General features: G+C 26.9%; 1 protein-coding gene across 1 annotated transcript in view; it reads left to right on the top strand.

Annotated features, from left to right (window-relative positions):
- Positions 1 to 62: 62 nt before the first annotated feature.
- The window catches only part of LOC111674953, a 22,916-nt gene continuing 5,203 nt past the window's right edge, over positions 63 to 17,775 (top strand). The window contains exons 1-11 of the mRNA XM_046945963.1: positions 63 to 935; positions 6,199 to 7,071; positions 7,166 to 7,279; positions 8,464 to 9,246; positions 10,214 to 10,990; positions 11,078 to 11,191; positions 12,434 to 13,138; positions 13,468 to 13,479; positions 13,964 to 14,143; positions 16,541 to 16,933; positions 16,999 to 17,658. Of these exons, the coding sequence (XP_046801919.1) occupies positions 375 to 935; positions 6,199 to 7,071; positions 7,166 to 7,279; positions 8,464 to 9,246; positions 10,214 to 10,990; positions 11,078 to 11,191; positions 12,434 to 13,138; positions 13,468 to 13,479; positions 13,964 to 14,143; positions 16,541 to 16,933; positions 16,999 to 17,658 (5,172 nt within the window). The 5' untranslated portion in view covers positions 63 to 374. The remainder of the gene's footprint in view (positions 936 to 6,198; positions 7,072 to 7,165; positions 7,280 to 8,463; positions 9,247 to 10,213; positions 10,991 to 11,077; positions 11,192 to 12,433; positions 13,139 to 13,467; positions 13,480 to 13,963; positions 14,144 to 16,540; positions 16,934 to 16,998; positions 17,659 to 17,775) is intronic.

The following is a 17,775-nucleotide window of genomic DNA, read 5'->3' as shown; positions in this document are numbered from 1 at the left end:
GCTCAATTTTATTGTATTATAATTAGAAATTTATTTCTTTAGATTTTATTAATGTATATGGTAAAAACTTAAACTGGTGTTTAAGCCGCCGTTTAAAACTAGCTTGTTAGCTAACGACGTTGCAACATTTCATTGCACTGTAAAGTCTATTGAAATTTTCTGTATGCTAGTGAAAAATTTAAGAATAAAGCCATAAAATAATTATTTAAAATAATTGAAAAAGGTTTAAATAAAATTAAACATATATATAAATTAAACAATTACTGAAAAACAATAAACATTTAAATATTACAGACTTTTGTTAAAAGTTCTTCTTAAATTAAAGTATAAAATTGTAAAGTGCATCTTTTAAATCGAAAAAAAAACCAAACAAAATGTCGGTAGACATAATAGAAAGCATTACCATACCACCACTCAAAAGATTACGCTCATCTAGCATCATCTCTAGCGAGAGCACTAACTCCAAATGTGGTGAGGTATTTGTAACAAATTGTGCCGACAAATGGACATTTTATTGCAGCCATTGTCAATTGTCTACAACCGATATAGGCGTATTCGTTTGTCACATACGCCTGCAACATTTAAACCAACAACAAACGCCGGCTCAGGAAACTCCAAAAAATGATACGTCTATTACAATTGCCTCGTCGCGACAAAATGTTGAGGTCTTGACTCCTACACCTCCACCGCCGCCGCCACCTATGACCTTCATACCGAGAGATAATATAATTGTTCCGGAAATTGTAACCTCTAAAGGGCCTGAAACTGAACAAATGCAAAGTGATATAGTTAAAGAAGAACCTACTGTATCAACGAATGAATCTAATATGGACTATGAGGCAATTTGTTCAAAAGTTTCGAAAATTGTTGATATTTCTACGTTAACCCAGCCGGAAAGTAATAATCAGACTACAGCAGATGTCACCAGTGATAAGGTAAATAATATTTTTTTCAATATCTTTTTGTTAAAATTACTCTATGGGAATATTTAAAGATATGTTTAACTTAGTTGTAAGGATTTAACATAATACATTTCTTTACATTGATTACCTTAAGCTGTTTCCAAAGATTTCTATAGAAAAAAGCCGTTTAAAGCCAGACAACAAGATGTCATTTGGCAATAAGTTTATAAAAATTTAGTTTAAAGTTTTAAAATTTAAAACTAATTGAAATCTTTTAAAAAAAATTGACCTATGACAAACGTAAGTATGAAAAATTTTTATACATTTTTAAAACTAGTCTCAGTTGTTGAACTAAGGCTGATAGTATGTTCTATACTTTTTGGATACATCTGTCTCTATGTTGACAATCTTTGACCGTGTAAGATTCGCAAAAGATTCATTTGCCAATCATTTCTGTTATATGTTATTATATAAAAAAATCAAATTTCATAACTTTTTGTAAAGAGTAGTATTTCTACTACTATTTGCAAAAGGTACTATTTTTAATGTTTTTATTTAAAAAATTCTAGTTTTAAGGTTTTTATTAAAAAAAAATAACTTTTAAAAATTTTTCTAAAAAGTAGCATTTCTACTACTACTTTTTGTACATTTTTAGCAAATTTAAAAAAAAATTGTATATTTCAACTAATTTTCTATTGGAAATTTGAAAATTGAGCAAAGAAAAGTAGTATTTTTACTACTTTTTTTCAAAATTGTATTGGTTTTAACAAATTTTCGTTAAAAATCATATTCTTCTTCTTTTTTATGTATTTAAGCTAAAGTACACATTTAAGCGAAATTTGAAAATAGGAGTATATTTACTACTTTTTATTAAAAGTAGTACTTTTAACCATTATTTGCTTACAAATGTCTCTTAAGATACTTATAGCTTGAAGCTTTGTTTTTTTTTTAACGAAAATATTGCTTTTAGCACAATTTGAAAAGGTAGTATTTTTACTACTTTTTGTAAAAAGGTAGTATTTTCCAATAGATTTTGTTTTAAAATTTCTCTTAAGGCATTTACTGTTGATAATTATGTTTTTTGGAGACATTTTTAAAAAAGTAGTATTTTTACTACTTTTTTTAGAATGTTGTGTTTTAAACAAATTTCTTTAAAAATTGATATATTATGTGCTCTTTTCTATTTATTTAAGCAAAACTAAAAGTTTTACAATAATATGAAAAAAGTAGTATTTTTTACTACTTTTTGTAAAAGGTAGTGCTTTCCAATAGTTTTTGTTTAAAAATTTTTCTTAAAACATTTACTGCTGATAATTGTGTTTTTTACGAAAAACTAGTTTTTAGAGACATTTTTGAAAAAGTAGTATTTTTACTACTTTTTTTTGGAAAATATTGTATTTTAAAATAAATTTTTGTAAAAAGTTGTATTTTATTTGCTATTTTTTTATTTATTTTGTAAAAATTCAAGTTTTAACAAAATTTTAAAAAGGTAGTATATCTACTACTTTTAGTGAAAATTAGTATTTTCAATTAATTTTCAATTATTTATATTATAGAAATTACAAACGGAATGACAAACTTATATATACCCTTCTCACGAAAGTGAAAGGTATAAAAATCAGGTTTTTAGTGTTGTTTGAAAAAAAGTAGTATTTTTACTACCTTTTTGTATAATGTTATGATTTTTACAAAATTGAATTCAAAATTAGTTTAAGTTTTTTTTTTTGCAGAAACTTGATTTATTCAAAAAAATATACAAATTTATGCAAAATGTAAAAAAGTAGTATATATACTACCTTTTACAAAATATAGTATTTTCTAACAATTTTTGTAAGAAAATACTTATTTTTACTTTTTTCTTTTTTAAAATTTTATGGTTGAAATAAATCTTTTAAAGTTTTAGTTTTATTTTTAAAAAAGTAGTATTTTTTACTACTATTTACGTTTATGGTTAAAAATCATGTATTTTATATGATTTTCTGTTTTAAATTGGGATTTGTAAAGAAAATTATAAGTTTTTGTGAATTTTTTTAAAAAAAAGTAGTATATTTACTACTTTTTGAATTTTGAACAAATATTTATAAAAAATAATTATTATTTGTTTAAATTGTTATTTTTGTTTTTATTTAAAATATTTTAAGAAAAATGAGAGAGTTTATGAGATTTTTTTTAAAAAAGTAGTATTTTTACTACTTTTTGAAAATTTTTATAAAAATGTTTATTTAAAGTGTTTTTTTCTTTAGGAAATTTTGGTTTTTACTTAAAATTTTAGTTTTATTGATATTTAAAAAAAAGTAGTAGAAATACAACTTTTTTAAAAAGTGTTATTTTAAGAGAATTTTTTATTATTTTTAATATCTTGTTATATTTAGTTTAAAAATGCATTTTTAGACTAATTTTAAAAAAGTAGTAGAAATACTACTTTTTTTTAAAAAAGTGTAAAAATTTGGTATTTTTTGTTGGAAATGTGTTTTTTAACAAAAAAAAAAAAAAAATAGTTTTGGTTAAATTTAAAAAAGGTAGTAGTTTTTACTACCTTCTTCATTAGTGTAAAAGTTTTGTTACAAATGCTGCCATATGTTTATTGAATGCTTCTAATGTGTTATGAAATAATTATAAAGTATGTTGCAATGATTTTCCATTTAATATTGAGACAGTTTTAATTTATTTTGTTACCATTTTAGAATACAATAACAACAACGGAATATGAATTAGATGAAGAATTTATTGCAGAAACAACTGAAGCAACAGTTAAAGAACAAATTATACATGTTGTCTATCAAAATGATGATAATGATGATAAAGAGGACACTGAACTGGACAATATTGAAAAGGATTATGCAACGGATTGCAGTTTAACAGAAACTGAAGACGAATCAAATGAATATAGAACAAGACAAAGTCGTAATGTAGCTAGTGGTAGTAAAGTTGCAACTGTTGTTAGAAGAAAACCACATCCAAGTAGAGCACTATTACCGCATAAATGTCCACGTTGCAATTTAGGTTTTAAATCCAAACAAGGTGTACACTTTCACATAACAAAGATACATGACAAAAACCTACATACACAATTTCCCTACAAATGTACGGTTTGCAATCGAGGCTTCAAAAGTATGCAGGGTCTCAAATATCATAATGTCAATCATGATGATCAAAGGAAAGAGTATAAATGTTCCATGTGTCCGGGTAAATTCTATAAACTTAATACCTTTATAACCCATGTCTTAACACACGAAAATGAAAAGCGTTTTCCTTGTCAAGTATGTGGTAAATTTTTCGATAGCAATGATGAACGTGTAAGACATTGGAAGCAACATGCCAAAGATAAACCATTTGGTTGTTCAATTTGTTATCGTCGTTTTCCACGAGAGCAATATCTAACGCATCACCTTAAGTCTCATAATCTTTATCAGTGTCACTTTTGTCCAGATGATTTTACCTCGAAACAAACTCAACATATACCCTATGTTTGTCCCAAGTGTGAACAGTTGCCCGATATAAAAGAAAAAGTCGAACATTTAAGAACATTGTCCAGTAAGAATCATGTCTTTGAATCGGATGAGGAATCAGTTTAAAGTAATCTTTTTATTGTAATTTTTTTTGTTCATACTTTTAATAAAAATTTTTAAAAAAAAAAAACCTATTAAAACGAAAATTTTATTTTTGTAATTTTTATTTCCTTTTTTTTAAAAAAAGGTAGTATTTTTACTACTTTTTGTTGAAACAAGTTAAAAATGTGTTTTAACACGACTTACTTTTACTAACAAAGGGTTTTTTTAAACAAATTTTCAATTTTAGTGAAATTTAAAAAAAGTAGTATTTCTACTACTATTTACAATTTAAAGAAATTTTGGTAATAAATCCTTTGAAATTTATTTTTCTCCACGAAATTTTATGTTACACAAAAAAAAATTAAGTTTTAGTGAAATTTAAAAAAGTAGTATTTTTTTACTACTATTTACAATTTAAAGAAATATGGGTAATAAATGGAATAAAAACTGATTTTTCTATCCAAAACTTCTTATTAAACACTAGAAATCAAGTTTTAGTGAAATTCGAAAAAAGTAGTATTTTTACTACTATTTACAATTTAAAGAAATTTTGGTAATAAATGGTATAAAAACAGTTTTTCCTCTTCGAAATTTTATATTAAACACAAAAATTTAAGTTTTAGTGAAATTTAAAAAAAGTAGTATTTTTACTACTATTTACAATTTAAAGAAATTTTGGTAATAAACGGAATAAAAACAGATTTTTCTATCCAAAATTTCTTATTAAACACTAGAATTCAAGTTTTAGTGAAATTTGAAAAAGTAGTATTTTTACTACTATTTACAATTTAAAGAAATTTTGGTAATGGAATAAAAACAGTTTTTCCTCTTCGAAATTTATATTAAACACAAAAATTTAAATTTTAGTAAAATTTAAAAAAAGTAGTATTTTTACTACTATTTACAATTTAAAAAAATTTTGGGTAAAAAACTGATTGAAAAGTGCTTATTCTATATGAAATGTAATATTAATTAATATTTTTTATAAAAAATTCATAATTCCTAAACTGGGATTTAAAATCCCCACTTTTTGGGAATTTGTAAAAATTTATTTTTATGCAATTTATTAACATAGTTTTAATAAATTATTACAAAATAATAGTTTTTTGTTTTTGTCAAAATTTCGGAATTCCTAAACTGGGATTTAAAATCCCCACTTTTTGGGAATTTGTTAAAAAAGTAATTTTTTTTGCAATTTATTTTTGTATAAATTAATGTTTTTATAAAAAATTCTAAATTCCTAATTAGGGATTTAAAATCCCCACTTTTTGGGAATTTGTTAAAAAAGTAAATTTTTTGCAATTTATCAATATAATTTCAACAAATAATTGTAAATGTATGACTTTTTGTGAAAATTTTTGAATTCCTAAACTGGGATTTAAAATTCCCACTTTTTGGGAATTTGTTAAAAACTTATTTTTATGGAATTTTTAACATAGTTTTAACAACTTTTTATAAATGTATTATGATTTCTTGGCAAAATTTCTGAATTCCTAAACTAGGATTTTAAAATCCCCACTTTTTTTGGAATTTTTTAAAAAAAAGTTATTTTTATGCAATTTATTAACATAGTTTTAATAAATTATTATAAATTAATGATTTTTTGTAAAAAATTTTGAATTCCTAAAACGGGATTTAAAATCCCCACTTTTTGAAAAAGTGAATCTGTCTAACTATTTAAGATTTTGTATGAAAAAAAAAAACTTTAAAATAAGTCTTACTGTATTATTTTTGCTAAATTTTAGATCCCCATTGTAAAAAATGAAGCTTTAGGGGATCAAATGGTAATAGAACAACAAGAACAAGAACAACTACAACAACAAGAAGAAGAGCAACAACAACAAGAAACCATACAAGTTTTCTATATAAGAGATGTGGCGGAAAACAATAAAGATGAAGAAGCGGATAAAATAACACTAACTACAGATGATGAAGAAGACGAAGATAATGACGATGATAATGACGATGATAATGACGATGATAATGACGATGATGATGATTATGAGGGCGAGGATATTGACAATATTCTAACAGAGGATCAAATAACAAGTTTAAAATGTACATATTGTTATAAACTTTTTGATGATAAAACCTCTGTTCTTAATCACATAAACAGCATTCACTTAAAGGATAATGTTAAAAATTTCCCCTACACTTGTAAAATATGTAAAAAAGGTTTCAAAAGTAGAAACGGTATGAAGGGCCACTCTAGATTACACGAGACAAACAATCAATTGAAATGTCCTATCTGTCCGTCAACACTTGATAGAACCTATTTTGCGACACACGTTCTAATGCACGAAAGTGAAACGTGTTTTCCTTGTCAGGTCTGTGGCGAAATCTATGACAGTCACGTGCAACGTCTTAAGCACTGGTATACACATGGAAATGAACAACCATATGGTTGTAATTATTGTTTTCGTCGTTATAAGAAAGAGAAATATCTGCTTAAACATCTCGAATGTCACAAGCCCTTAGAGTGTAGTTGCTGTAAGAAAGAATTCTATTCACCTGATACACAACCACGTCCACCTTTGATTTGTCGAAATTGTATTAACAATCCGGACATGAGGAAAAGTGTTAAAATATTGAGAAAAAAATATCGCCTATCCGTCAAGGTAAGTTAAGCTTTTCTTTTTTTTTTAACAAGGTTTTAACTAAAATATAATTCACTCCTAATTGAATGGGGCGGGTGGTGTTTTGTGTTTTTAGGAAAAGTCTATCAATCTCGAAGATGACGAGGATGACTCTCAAGAAGATGATTCAGATGTGGAATTTGTAGAGGATGAAAATAAGCCCAGCAGCAGTAGTTTATTATATAATAAGGTATTTTATTTAATTTATTATTCCTTAAAAAAAAAAACTAAATTCCCAAATTCTTTTCAAAAAATCCCCATTTTGGATATGTTGAAAAAGTGAATTTTTAAGGATAAAACCATATAATTTCTTTAAATTATAATAATTTAATAGTTTTTCATTAAAATTTTTGAATTCCTAAACTGGGATTTAAAATCCCCATTTTGGGAATTTGTAAATAAATGGATTTTTTTTATTATTTTCTTTCAGATTTAATCTCAAATATAACAAATTAAGTAGTTTTTGTTAAAATTTCTGAAAAAATATTGAATTCCCAAAAAGTTTTGAAAAAATCCCCAATTTTTGGGAATTTTGAAAAAATTTTTTTTTTACATTTTCTTATAAAATTTTCCACAAAAATAACAAATTAAACAGTTTTTGTTAAAATTTCTGGAAAAATATTGAATTCCCAAAAAGTTTTGAAAAATTCCCCATTTTTTTGGGAATTTTGAAAAAATGTGTAGTTTTTTTATTTTCTTTTGAAATTTTCTATAAATATAACAGTTTTTGTTAAAATTTTCAAAAAAATATTGAATTCCCAAAATGTTTCGAAAAAATCGCCAATTTTCGGAATTTTGAAAAAAACGTTTTGAGAATTTTAAAAATTTGGTATTTTTTTGCACTTTCTTATAAAATTGTGCACAAATTAAGCAGTTTTTGTTTAAATTCTTCAAAAAATATTGAATTCCCAAAATGTTTTTAAAAATCCCCATTTAGGGAATTTTGAAAATGGGAGTATTTTTTAATTTTCTTTTTAAATTTTTTATAAATATAACAAATTTAGCAGTTTTTGTTAAAATTTTCGCAAAATTTTGAATTCCCAAAAAGTTTTTAAAAATCCCCATTTAGGGAATTTTGAAAATGGGAGTATTTTTTTAATTTTCTTTTAAAATTTTTTATAAATATAACAAATTAAGCAGTTTTTGTTAAAATTTTAAGAAAAATATTGGCAATTTATTTTTTTTAGATTTTTTTTCAATATTTTGACTTTTTATGAATTCCCAAAAAGTGTAGATTTTTAAAACCTAGTTTGGAAATTCAATTTTCTAAAATTTTGTATCTTTACGAATTCTCAAAATGGGGATTTTTTCATGCCAATATGGTAATGTAGTTTTTAAGAGTTTTCAGCAAAATTTTCTTATGTTTTTTTTTAGGAAAACCCTACAAATCCAGAAGATAATACCACGAATACATTAAATGAGCCTAGCAAGCCGCTCCCCTTTCAGAATGTAATATTTTGTGACTCAGATACACAAAATATTGATAAAGACTCAGACGAATCATCAGATTCTGATGTAGAATTTGTTAATATATTAAATAGACCTGATGACTCGAACCTCGTAAAAAGAAGTCGTCGTGAATATAAGTGTTGCGGTAGAAATTTCATTAATAATCGTAATCTAAATTCTCACATCTCTCGAGAACATAGTTCCAATAAGAAAAATTTTAAATTTAAATGTAAATATTGTAAGAAATTTTTTCAAACACGATCGGGTAGAGTTTTTCACGAACGGACTCATGATAAAAAAAACAAATTTCAATGTCCCCTTTGTTCGAATGCTGAATTTCGCGAGAATGTCTTCTTATCTCACGTTATGTTGCATGAAAGTGATACATGTTATCCGTGTCAGGTTTGTGCGCAAATTTTCCAAACTGCCGAAGAACGTCTTGAACATTGGCACACACATGCCAAGGACAAACCGTATCCATGTCACATATGTCATCGTCGTTTTAAGAAAACATTTGTATTGAGAAATCACAAGCGTTTGCATGGCATTTACGAGTGTCAATTCTGTGGCGATAATTTCGAATCATCGCAAACACTACGGCATCCCTATGTTTGTGGTAAATGTGAAAAAATACCCGAAATTAAGAAGTCTGTGGAACATCAAAGAACTTTGGCAGATAATAAGCATGTTTTTCAATCGGATGAAGAGGTATAGAGGCAGAAATTATAACTTTTTAACAAATTCCCCAAAATGGGGGATTTTCCATAAACATTTTGAGAATTTGAAAAATTTCCATAAATATTTAATTTTATAACTTATTAATGAATATACATAAATAAAAATACAAAAATAACAATTTTTTAATACATTTTGTTAATGGGGATTTTCAAAATTCCTTTTGGGAATTCAATATTTTTCGGAATTTTTAACAGAAAATGTTTAATTTGTTATATTTGAAGTTTATTTAAGAATAAAATTAAAAAAACGACTTTTTAACAAACTCCCATAAAGGGGGATTTTTAAAATCCCTTTTGGGAATTCCATATTTTTCAAAATTTTTAATAGAAAATGTTTAATTTAATGTATTTGAAGTTTATTTAAGAATAAAAGTAAAAAAATCTACTTTTTAACAAATTCCTAAAATATGGGGGATTTTGAAAATCCCATTTGGGAATTTGAATTTGTTTAAGAATTTTCAGCAAAAAATAATTAATTTGTTATATTTGCAGTTTATTTAAGAATAAAATTAAAAAAAAATCTACTATTTAACAAATTCCTAGAATTGGGGGATTTTGAAAATCCTTTTTAGGAATTCAATATTTTTCGTAATCTTACAAAAAATGTTCAATTTCATATATTTGAAGTTTAATTAAATTTAAAGTGTCAAAAAATCTCCTTTTTAACAAATTCCTAAAATGGGGGGATTTTTAAAATCCCTTTTGGGAATTTAAATTTTTAATGAATTTTAAGCAAAAAGTAAATAATTTGTTATATTTGATGTTTATTTAAAGGTAAAATGAGAAAAAATCGAGTTTTAAACTGATTTCTAAAATGAGGGGATTTTAAAATCCCTTTTGGGAATTAAATTTTTTTATTAATTTTCAGCAAAAAAGTAATTTTTATAAAAAAATATCCTTAAAATAAGTTTTACTGTATTATTTTCGCAAAATTTTAGAATCCCCTGGTATCGGATGAAGCTTCTGGGGAAGATATAGTAAAACAACAACAAAACTTAGAAGAAAACTTACAAGTTTTTGTTATAACCAATATGGCAGAGGACACCAATGATAAAGAAAGGGAAAACATAAAACTAACTACAGATGAAGATGACGAAGATGATGATGATGATGATGGATGCGAGGATAATGGTGATGGAAATATCTTAACAGAAGAGCATATAACCAGCTTAAGATGTACATATTGTCATAAACTTTTTGATGATAAAACCGCTGTCCTTAATCATATAAAAACCAATCACTTGATGAATAATATCCAAAGTTATCCTTACACTTGTACTATCTGTAAAAAAGGCTTTAAAAGTAAAAGCGGTTTAAAGGGTCACTCCAGTTCACATGAGACAAACAATCAATTGCAATGTCCCATCTGTTTGTCGAAATTTTATAAAACCTATTTTGTAACACATGTTCTGATGCACGAAAGTGAAACGTGTTTTCCTTGCCAGGTTTGTGGCGAAATCTATGACAGCAACGAGAAACGTCTTGATCATTGGCATACTCATGAAAAGGATAAACCATATGGTTGTAATTATTGTTTTCGTCGTTATGAGAAAGAGAAAAGTCTCCTTAAACATCTTCAATTGCACAAGCCTGTGGAGTGCAGTTCCTGTAAGACAGAATTCTATGCAACTGATACACGTCCTCCCTTCTTTTGTCGGCCTTGTATGAAGGAACATGTCAAAGAATTGCAGACAAGATATCGTCCAGCAGAAGAGGTAAGTTGAGCTTTTTTTCCAAAGTTTTAACTAAAATAAAGTTTACTCCTAATTTGGGGGGTGGTTGGTTTCCTGACGTTTTTTTAGGAAAAATCTATTAATTCCAAAGAGGATGAGGATAAATCTCAAGAAGATGATTCAGATGCGGAATTTATAACAGATGAAATTCTGCCCAGCAGCAGTGGTTCTTTCTACAACAAGGTATTTTGTATAAATTACTAAAATTTCCCTAAAAACCGAAATTCCTAAATGGGCATAAAAAATCCCCACTTTGTGGGAATTTGTTAAAAAACAAATATTTATTAATTTTTTAACACAATGTTATTAAATTTAAAGAAATTAAAAGCTTTTTATTAAAATTTCCCTAAAAAACTAAATTCCCAAATTGTTTTATAAAATCCCCACTTTTTGGAAATTTATTAAAAAACAAATTTTTATTAATTTTTAAACACATTTGTATTAAATTTAAATAAATTAAACTATTTTTATTTAAATTTCCCTAAAAAAGCTAAATCCCCAAATTGTTTAACAAAATCCCCACTTTTTGGGAATTGTTAAAAACTCAAGTTTGTATTATTTTTTAACACAATTTTATTAAATTAAAAAAAAATAAAAGTTTTTTCCTTAAAAAACTAAATTCCCAAATTGTTTTATAAAATCCCCACTTTTTGGGAATTTGTTAAAAAAACAAGTTTTTATTAAATTTTTAACACAATTTTATTGAATTTAAAAAAAAATTAAAAGTTTTTTTATTAAAATTTCCCTAAAAAACTAAATTCCCAAATTGTTTATCAAAATCCCCACTTATTGGGAATTGTTAAAAAACTCAAGTTTTTATTAATTTTTTAATGCAATTTTATTAAATTTAAAGATTTTGTACGTTTTTTTATTAAAATTTCCCTAAAAACTGAATTCCCAAATTGTTTTATAAAATCCCCACTTTTTGGGAATTTAAAAAAATATTTTTTTTGTAATTTATAAGTATAATCTCTTGAAATTATAACAAATTAGTAGTTTTCTGTAAATTTTATTGAATTCCTAAACTGGTATTATAAATCCCCACTTTTTGGGAATTTTGTAAAATTATGATTTTTTTTTAAATTAAAAGATATTTATTATAAAATTTTTGAAAATTTCGTAAGAAATCTTTAAAATATTGTTTTTTATAAATTCCCCAAAAGGGGTTTTTTTATCCCAGTTTGGGAATTAAAATTTTTAAGGAATTTTTGTAAAAAAAATTTCATTTTGTTGGAATTGTATAAAAAATTTTAAAATTTTTCACTTTTTATGAATTCCCAAAATGGGGATTTTTTTGTTCCCATTTGGGAATTTAGTTTTTTTTTAAGAGTTTTCAACATAAAATGTAAAAATTTTTATATTTGAAAGAAATTTGCTAAAAAAAAATTAAAAAAAAATCTTATAAATACTTTTTTATACTTTTAGAAAATCCCAGAAGACTCCGACACACAAACCATTGATGAAAACTCTGGCGAATTAACAGATTCTGATGTAGAATTTGTTGATGTTTCACATGAATCTAACGTTTCAAAAGCCTCTGGTGCCTTTATATGTTGCGGTAAAAATTTTCATAACTATGGAAATCTAAATGCTCATATCACACGAACGCACGAAAGCAACAGGAATAGAAAACATCGTAAACATATTTGTCACCTTTGTAAGAAATCATTTAAAGTTAGATCGAGTCTAGTTTATCATGTACGGACTCATGATATAAATAATCAATTTGAATGTCCCATTTGTCCTTATGCCGAATTTCGTGAGTCTGATTTCTTAAATCATGTTATAACGCATGAAAGTCCTACATGTTATCCGTGTCAGGTTTGTGCTGAAATTTTCCACACACAAGAAGAACGTCTTGAACATTGGCACACACATGCCGATGAGAAGCCGTGTGCATGTCACGTTTGTCATCGTCGTTTTAGGAAAACATTTATATTGGTAAATCATATGCGTGCACATGGCATTTACCAGTGTCAATTCTGTGAGGAAAGTTACGAATCAACGGTAATTCAACGTCATCCCTATGTTTGTGGCAAGTGTGAAGAAGAACCTGAAATTAAGAAGACCGTAGATCAGCAAAGAACTTTGCCGAGTAATAAGCGTGTTTTCGATGGGAAACAGAGGATGTAAACAACTTTTTAACAAATTGCCAAAAATTTGGGAATTTAAAATTTTTCTGTAATTCTTTAAATTATTACATTTTAATGAATAAAATACAAAAACAAAAATATAAAAATTTTTTTTAATTAATTTGCAAAATGGGGGATTTTAGAAATTCCATTTGGGAATTTGAATTTTTGTCACAAAATGTTTAATTTAATATATTTAAAGGTTATTAAAAGGTAAAATCGCAAAAAATCGACTTTTTAACAAATTCCCAAAATGGGAAATTTTTTAAAATCCCTTTTGGGAATTTAAATTTTTTACATAAAATATTTAATTTATTCTATTTACAGGTTATATATAAGGTAATATTGCAAAAAAAATCTACTTTTTAACAAATTTCCAAAATGGGAGATTATTAAAATCCCTTTTGGGAATTTAAAATTTTAAAGAATTTTCAGCAAAAAATAATTAATTTGTTATATTTAAAGGTTATATATAAGATAAAACAGCAAAAAATCTACGTTTAAACTAATTGCCAACATGGGGGATTTTTAAAATCTCTTTTGGGAATTTTTGATTTGTAATAAATTTTTTACATAAAATATTTAATTTGTTTTATTTAAAGGTTATTTTAAGGTAAAATAGCAAAAAACTACTTTTAAACAAATTCCCAAAATGGGGGATTATACAAATCCCTTTTAGGAATTCCTTAATTTTAACATTTCTTCAACAAACTATTTAAAATTGTTATAAATTTAAGTAAATTTTATTATAAAATTCTATTGTTTTTTGTATTTAAATAAACCCTTAAAAATAAATAAAAAAAACTTTACCTCTTTTTTTCAGAATACCAACAATCCTCAAAGGAACTCAAATTATCCATTACTTCCTATGATAGCAATCAAACAAGAACCAGAATCAACTACAAATGAAGAAATAACAAATTCTGTTGATGTTAATGCTGAAATGGATGGATTTCAAAGTAATAACCTAAATGTAACAATTTCCCGAGATGATGATAATGAGGTAACAAGTAAAAATAATTTTGATGCAAAATTTGTTTAATTTTCTAGTCTAAAGTATATTATATAGTCTAGTCTATAATCTAGTCTAAAGTCTAGTCTATAGTCTATATACTCGTCTAATATATAGTCTAGTTTATAGACTAGTCTATAGTCTAGTCTAGTCTATAATCTAGTCTATAGTCTAGTCTATAGTCTAGTCTATTGTCTAGTCTATAGTCTAGTCTATAGTCTAGTCTATTGTCTAGTCTATAGTCTAGTCTATAGTCTAGTCTATAATCTAGTCTATAGTCTAGTCTATAGTCTAATCTATAGTCTGGTCTATAGTCTAGTCTACATTCTAGTCTATAGTCTATTCTACATTCTAGTCTATAGTCTATTCTATAGTCTAGCCTATAGTCTATTCTATAGTTCTATAGTCTAGTCTATAGTCTAATCTAAAATCTATTCTATAGTCTAATCTATAATCTATTCTATAGTCTAGTCTATAGTCTGGTCTATAGTCTAGTCTATAGTCTAGTCTATAGTTTAGTCTATAATCTAGTCTATAGTCTAGTCTATAGTCTAGTCTACAGTTTAGTCTATAGTCTAGTCTATTGTCTAGTCCATAGTCTAGTCTATAGTCTAGTCTATAGTCTAGTCTATAGTCTAGTTTATAGTCTAGTCTATAGTCTAGTCTATAGTCTAGTCTATAGTCTTGTCTATAGTCTAGTCTATAGTCTAGTCTATAGTCTAGTCTATAGTCTAGTCTATAGTCTAGTCTATAGTCTAGTCTATAGTCTAGTCTATAGTCTAGTCTATAGTCTAGTCTATAGTCTAGTCTATAGTCTAGTCTATAGTCTAGTCTATAGTCTAGTCTATAGTCTAGTCTATAGTCTAGTCTATAGTCTAGTCTATAGTCTAGTCTATAGTCTAGTCTATAGTCTAGTCTATAGTCTAGTCTATAGTCTAGTCTATAGTCTAGTCTATAGTCTAGTCTATAGTCTAGTCTATAGTCTAGTCTATAGTCTAGTCTATAGTCTAGTCTATAGTCTAGTCTATAGTCTAGTCTATAGTCTATAGTCTAGTCTATAGTCTAGTCTATAGTCTAGTCTATAGTCTAGTCTATAGTCTAGTCTATAGTCTAGTCTATAGTCTAGTCTATAGTCTAGTCTATAGTCTAGTCTATAGTCTAGTCTATAGTCTAGTCTATAGTCTAGTCTATAGTCTAGTCTATAGTCTAGTCTATAGTCTAGTCTATAGTCTAGTCTATAGTCTAGTCTATAGTCTAGTCTATAGTCTAGTCTATAGTCTAGTCTATAGTCTAGTCTATAGTCTAGTCTATAGTCTAGTCTATAGTCTAGTCTATAGTCTAGTCTATAGTCTAGTCTATAGTCTAGTCTAGTCTATAGTCTAGTCTATAGTCTAGTCTATAGTCTAGTCTATAGTCTAGTCTATAGTCTAGTCTATAGTCTAGTCTATAGTCTAGTCTATAGTCTAGTCTATAGTCTAGTCTATAGTCTAGTCTATAGTCTAGTCTATAGTCTAGTCTATAGTCTAGTCTATAGTCTAGTCTATAGTCTAGTCTATAGTCTAGTCTATAGTCTAGTCTATAGTCTAGTCTATAGTCTAGTCTATAGTCTAGTCTATAGTCTAGTCTATAGTCTAGTCTATAGTCTAGTCTATAGTCTAGTCTATAGTCTAGTCTATAGTCTAGTCTATAGTCTAGTCTATAGTCTAGTCTATAGTCTAGTCTATAGTCTAGTCTATAGTCTAGTCTATAGTCTAGTCTATAGTCTAGTCTATAGTCTAGTCTATAGTCTAGTCTATAGTCTAGTCTATAGTCTAGTCTATAGTCTAGTCTATAGTCTAGTCTATAGTCTAGTCTATAGTCTAGTCTAGTCTAGTCTATAGTCTAGTCTATAGTCTAGTCTATAGTCTAGTCTATAGTCTAGTCTATAGTCTAGTCTATAGTCTAGTCTATAGTCTAGTCTATAGTCTAGTCTATAGTCTAGTCTATAGTCTAGTCTATAGTCTAGTCTATAGTCTAGTCTATAGTCTAGTCTATAGTCTAGTCTATAGTCTAGTCTATAGTCTAGTCTATAGTCTAGTCTATAGTCTAGTCTATAGTCTAGTCTATAGTCTAGTCTATAGTCTAGTCTATAGTCTAGTTTATAGTCTAGTCTATAGTCTCGTCTAGTCTATAGTCTAGTCTATAGTCTAGTCTATAGTCTAGTCTATAGCCTAGTTTGTAGTCCAGTCTATAGAATAGTCTTTAGTCTAGTCTATAATCTAGTCTATATTCTAGTCTATACTCTAGTCTAAAATCTAGTCTATAATATGGTCTATAGTATAGTCTATAGAATTATTTAGTTTAAAATACACAAGAATCCGCTTTAAAACACATTCTCCTCTTTTCCAGAATACCACCCAACCTCAAGAAAACTCTATTCGGCAATTATTCCCTATGCCAATGGCAATAAAACAAGAATCAGAATCAATTATAAATGAAGAAAGTAATAACACAAATGAGACAATTTCCCAAGAAAATGAAGAGGAAATAAGAAATGACAATATTAATAACGATATATTAAAGAGCCAAAGCGAAAAACGCGATAAAACTTTAAAAGATAAACAGAAAGTATTGCAAAAGAATTTTAAAATATGCCGTCAGAAATTATCCTTAAAATGTGGCAAATGCAAAAGAAGTTTCAATACGCGTCGAGGTCTGCTTATACATTTAACAACTCATAATAAAAAGAAACCTAAAGATGATGTTAGAAATGAAAACATTATGAATCTTAGACCACGCAAGGTAAATCTTTTTTATAAAATCTTGTTCTAGTACGAAAAATTAAAATATATTTCTTATTGTTACAGTCTACTATGCTGGCAATTGATGAAGTGAACAAAAGTTTAAGGGAGACACAAGATAACCAACAGCAATTAGCTGTAACTGACACAGTTAAACCGACTAATAATGAAAATGATAAAGAAGTTAATGACACCAATATGAAAACCTGTGATTCCGTAAATGAAGAAGATGAATATAAAGACGACATGTCAGCTAATCAAAGGAACAAAGGCAAAAAATCTAGTGTTAGGAAAATACATATTTTGTCCAGACACGACTTAAAATGTTTCATTTGCAAAAAGAAGTTCAGAAATAAACTCAAACAATTAGAGCATATGAAACGTCATCGTCGTGGCAAAAATGCAAGTGTTAAATGTCGCGAATGTAATAAAGTTTTTGCTTCGATCAATGGCTTAAAGGCCCACCTGAGATTCCATTTAAATTTAACATGTCCAATATGTGAAATCGAAACAACACCGCATTTATTTATAAAGCATGTTTTAACACACGAAAGTGATGGCTGCTACCCGTGTCAGTCGTGTGGCAAAATATTTTCTAATCAGGAAGCACGTATGAAACATTGGCATAGTCATGACAAGGAGAGACCATTTGCCTGCAGTGTATGTTATCGGCGTTATGGTAGGATACAACATTTGCGGAGGCATATGAAATGTCATGAGCAAGAGGTAAGGAATAAATATACTAGACTATAGACTAGACTATAGACTAGACTATAGACTAGACTATAGACTAGACTATAGACTAGACTATAGACTAGACTATAGACTAGACTATAGACTAGA

Source organism: Lucilia cuprina, chromosome 3 (genome assembly GCF_022045245.1).
Source record: "Lucilia cuprina isolate Lc7/37 chromosome 3, ASM2204524v1, whole genome shotgun sequence".
Lineage (NCBI taxonomy): Eukaryota > Metazoa > Arthropoda > Insecta > Diptera > Calliphoridae > Lucilia > Lucilia cuprina.
This window is presented reverse-complemented; position numbering and strand designations above follow the sequence as displayed.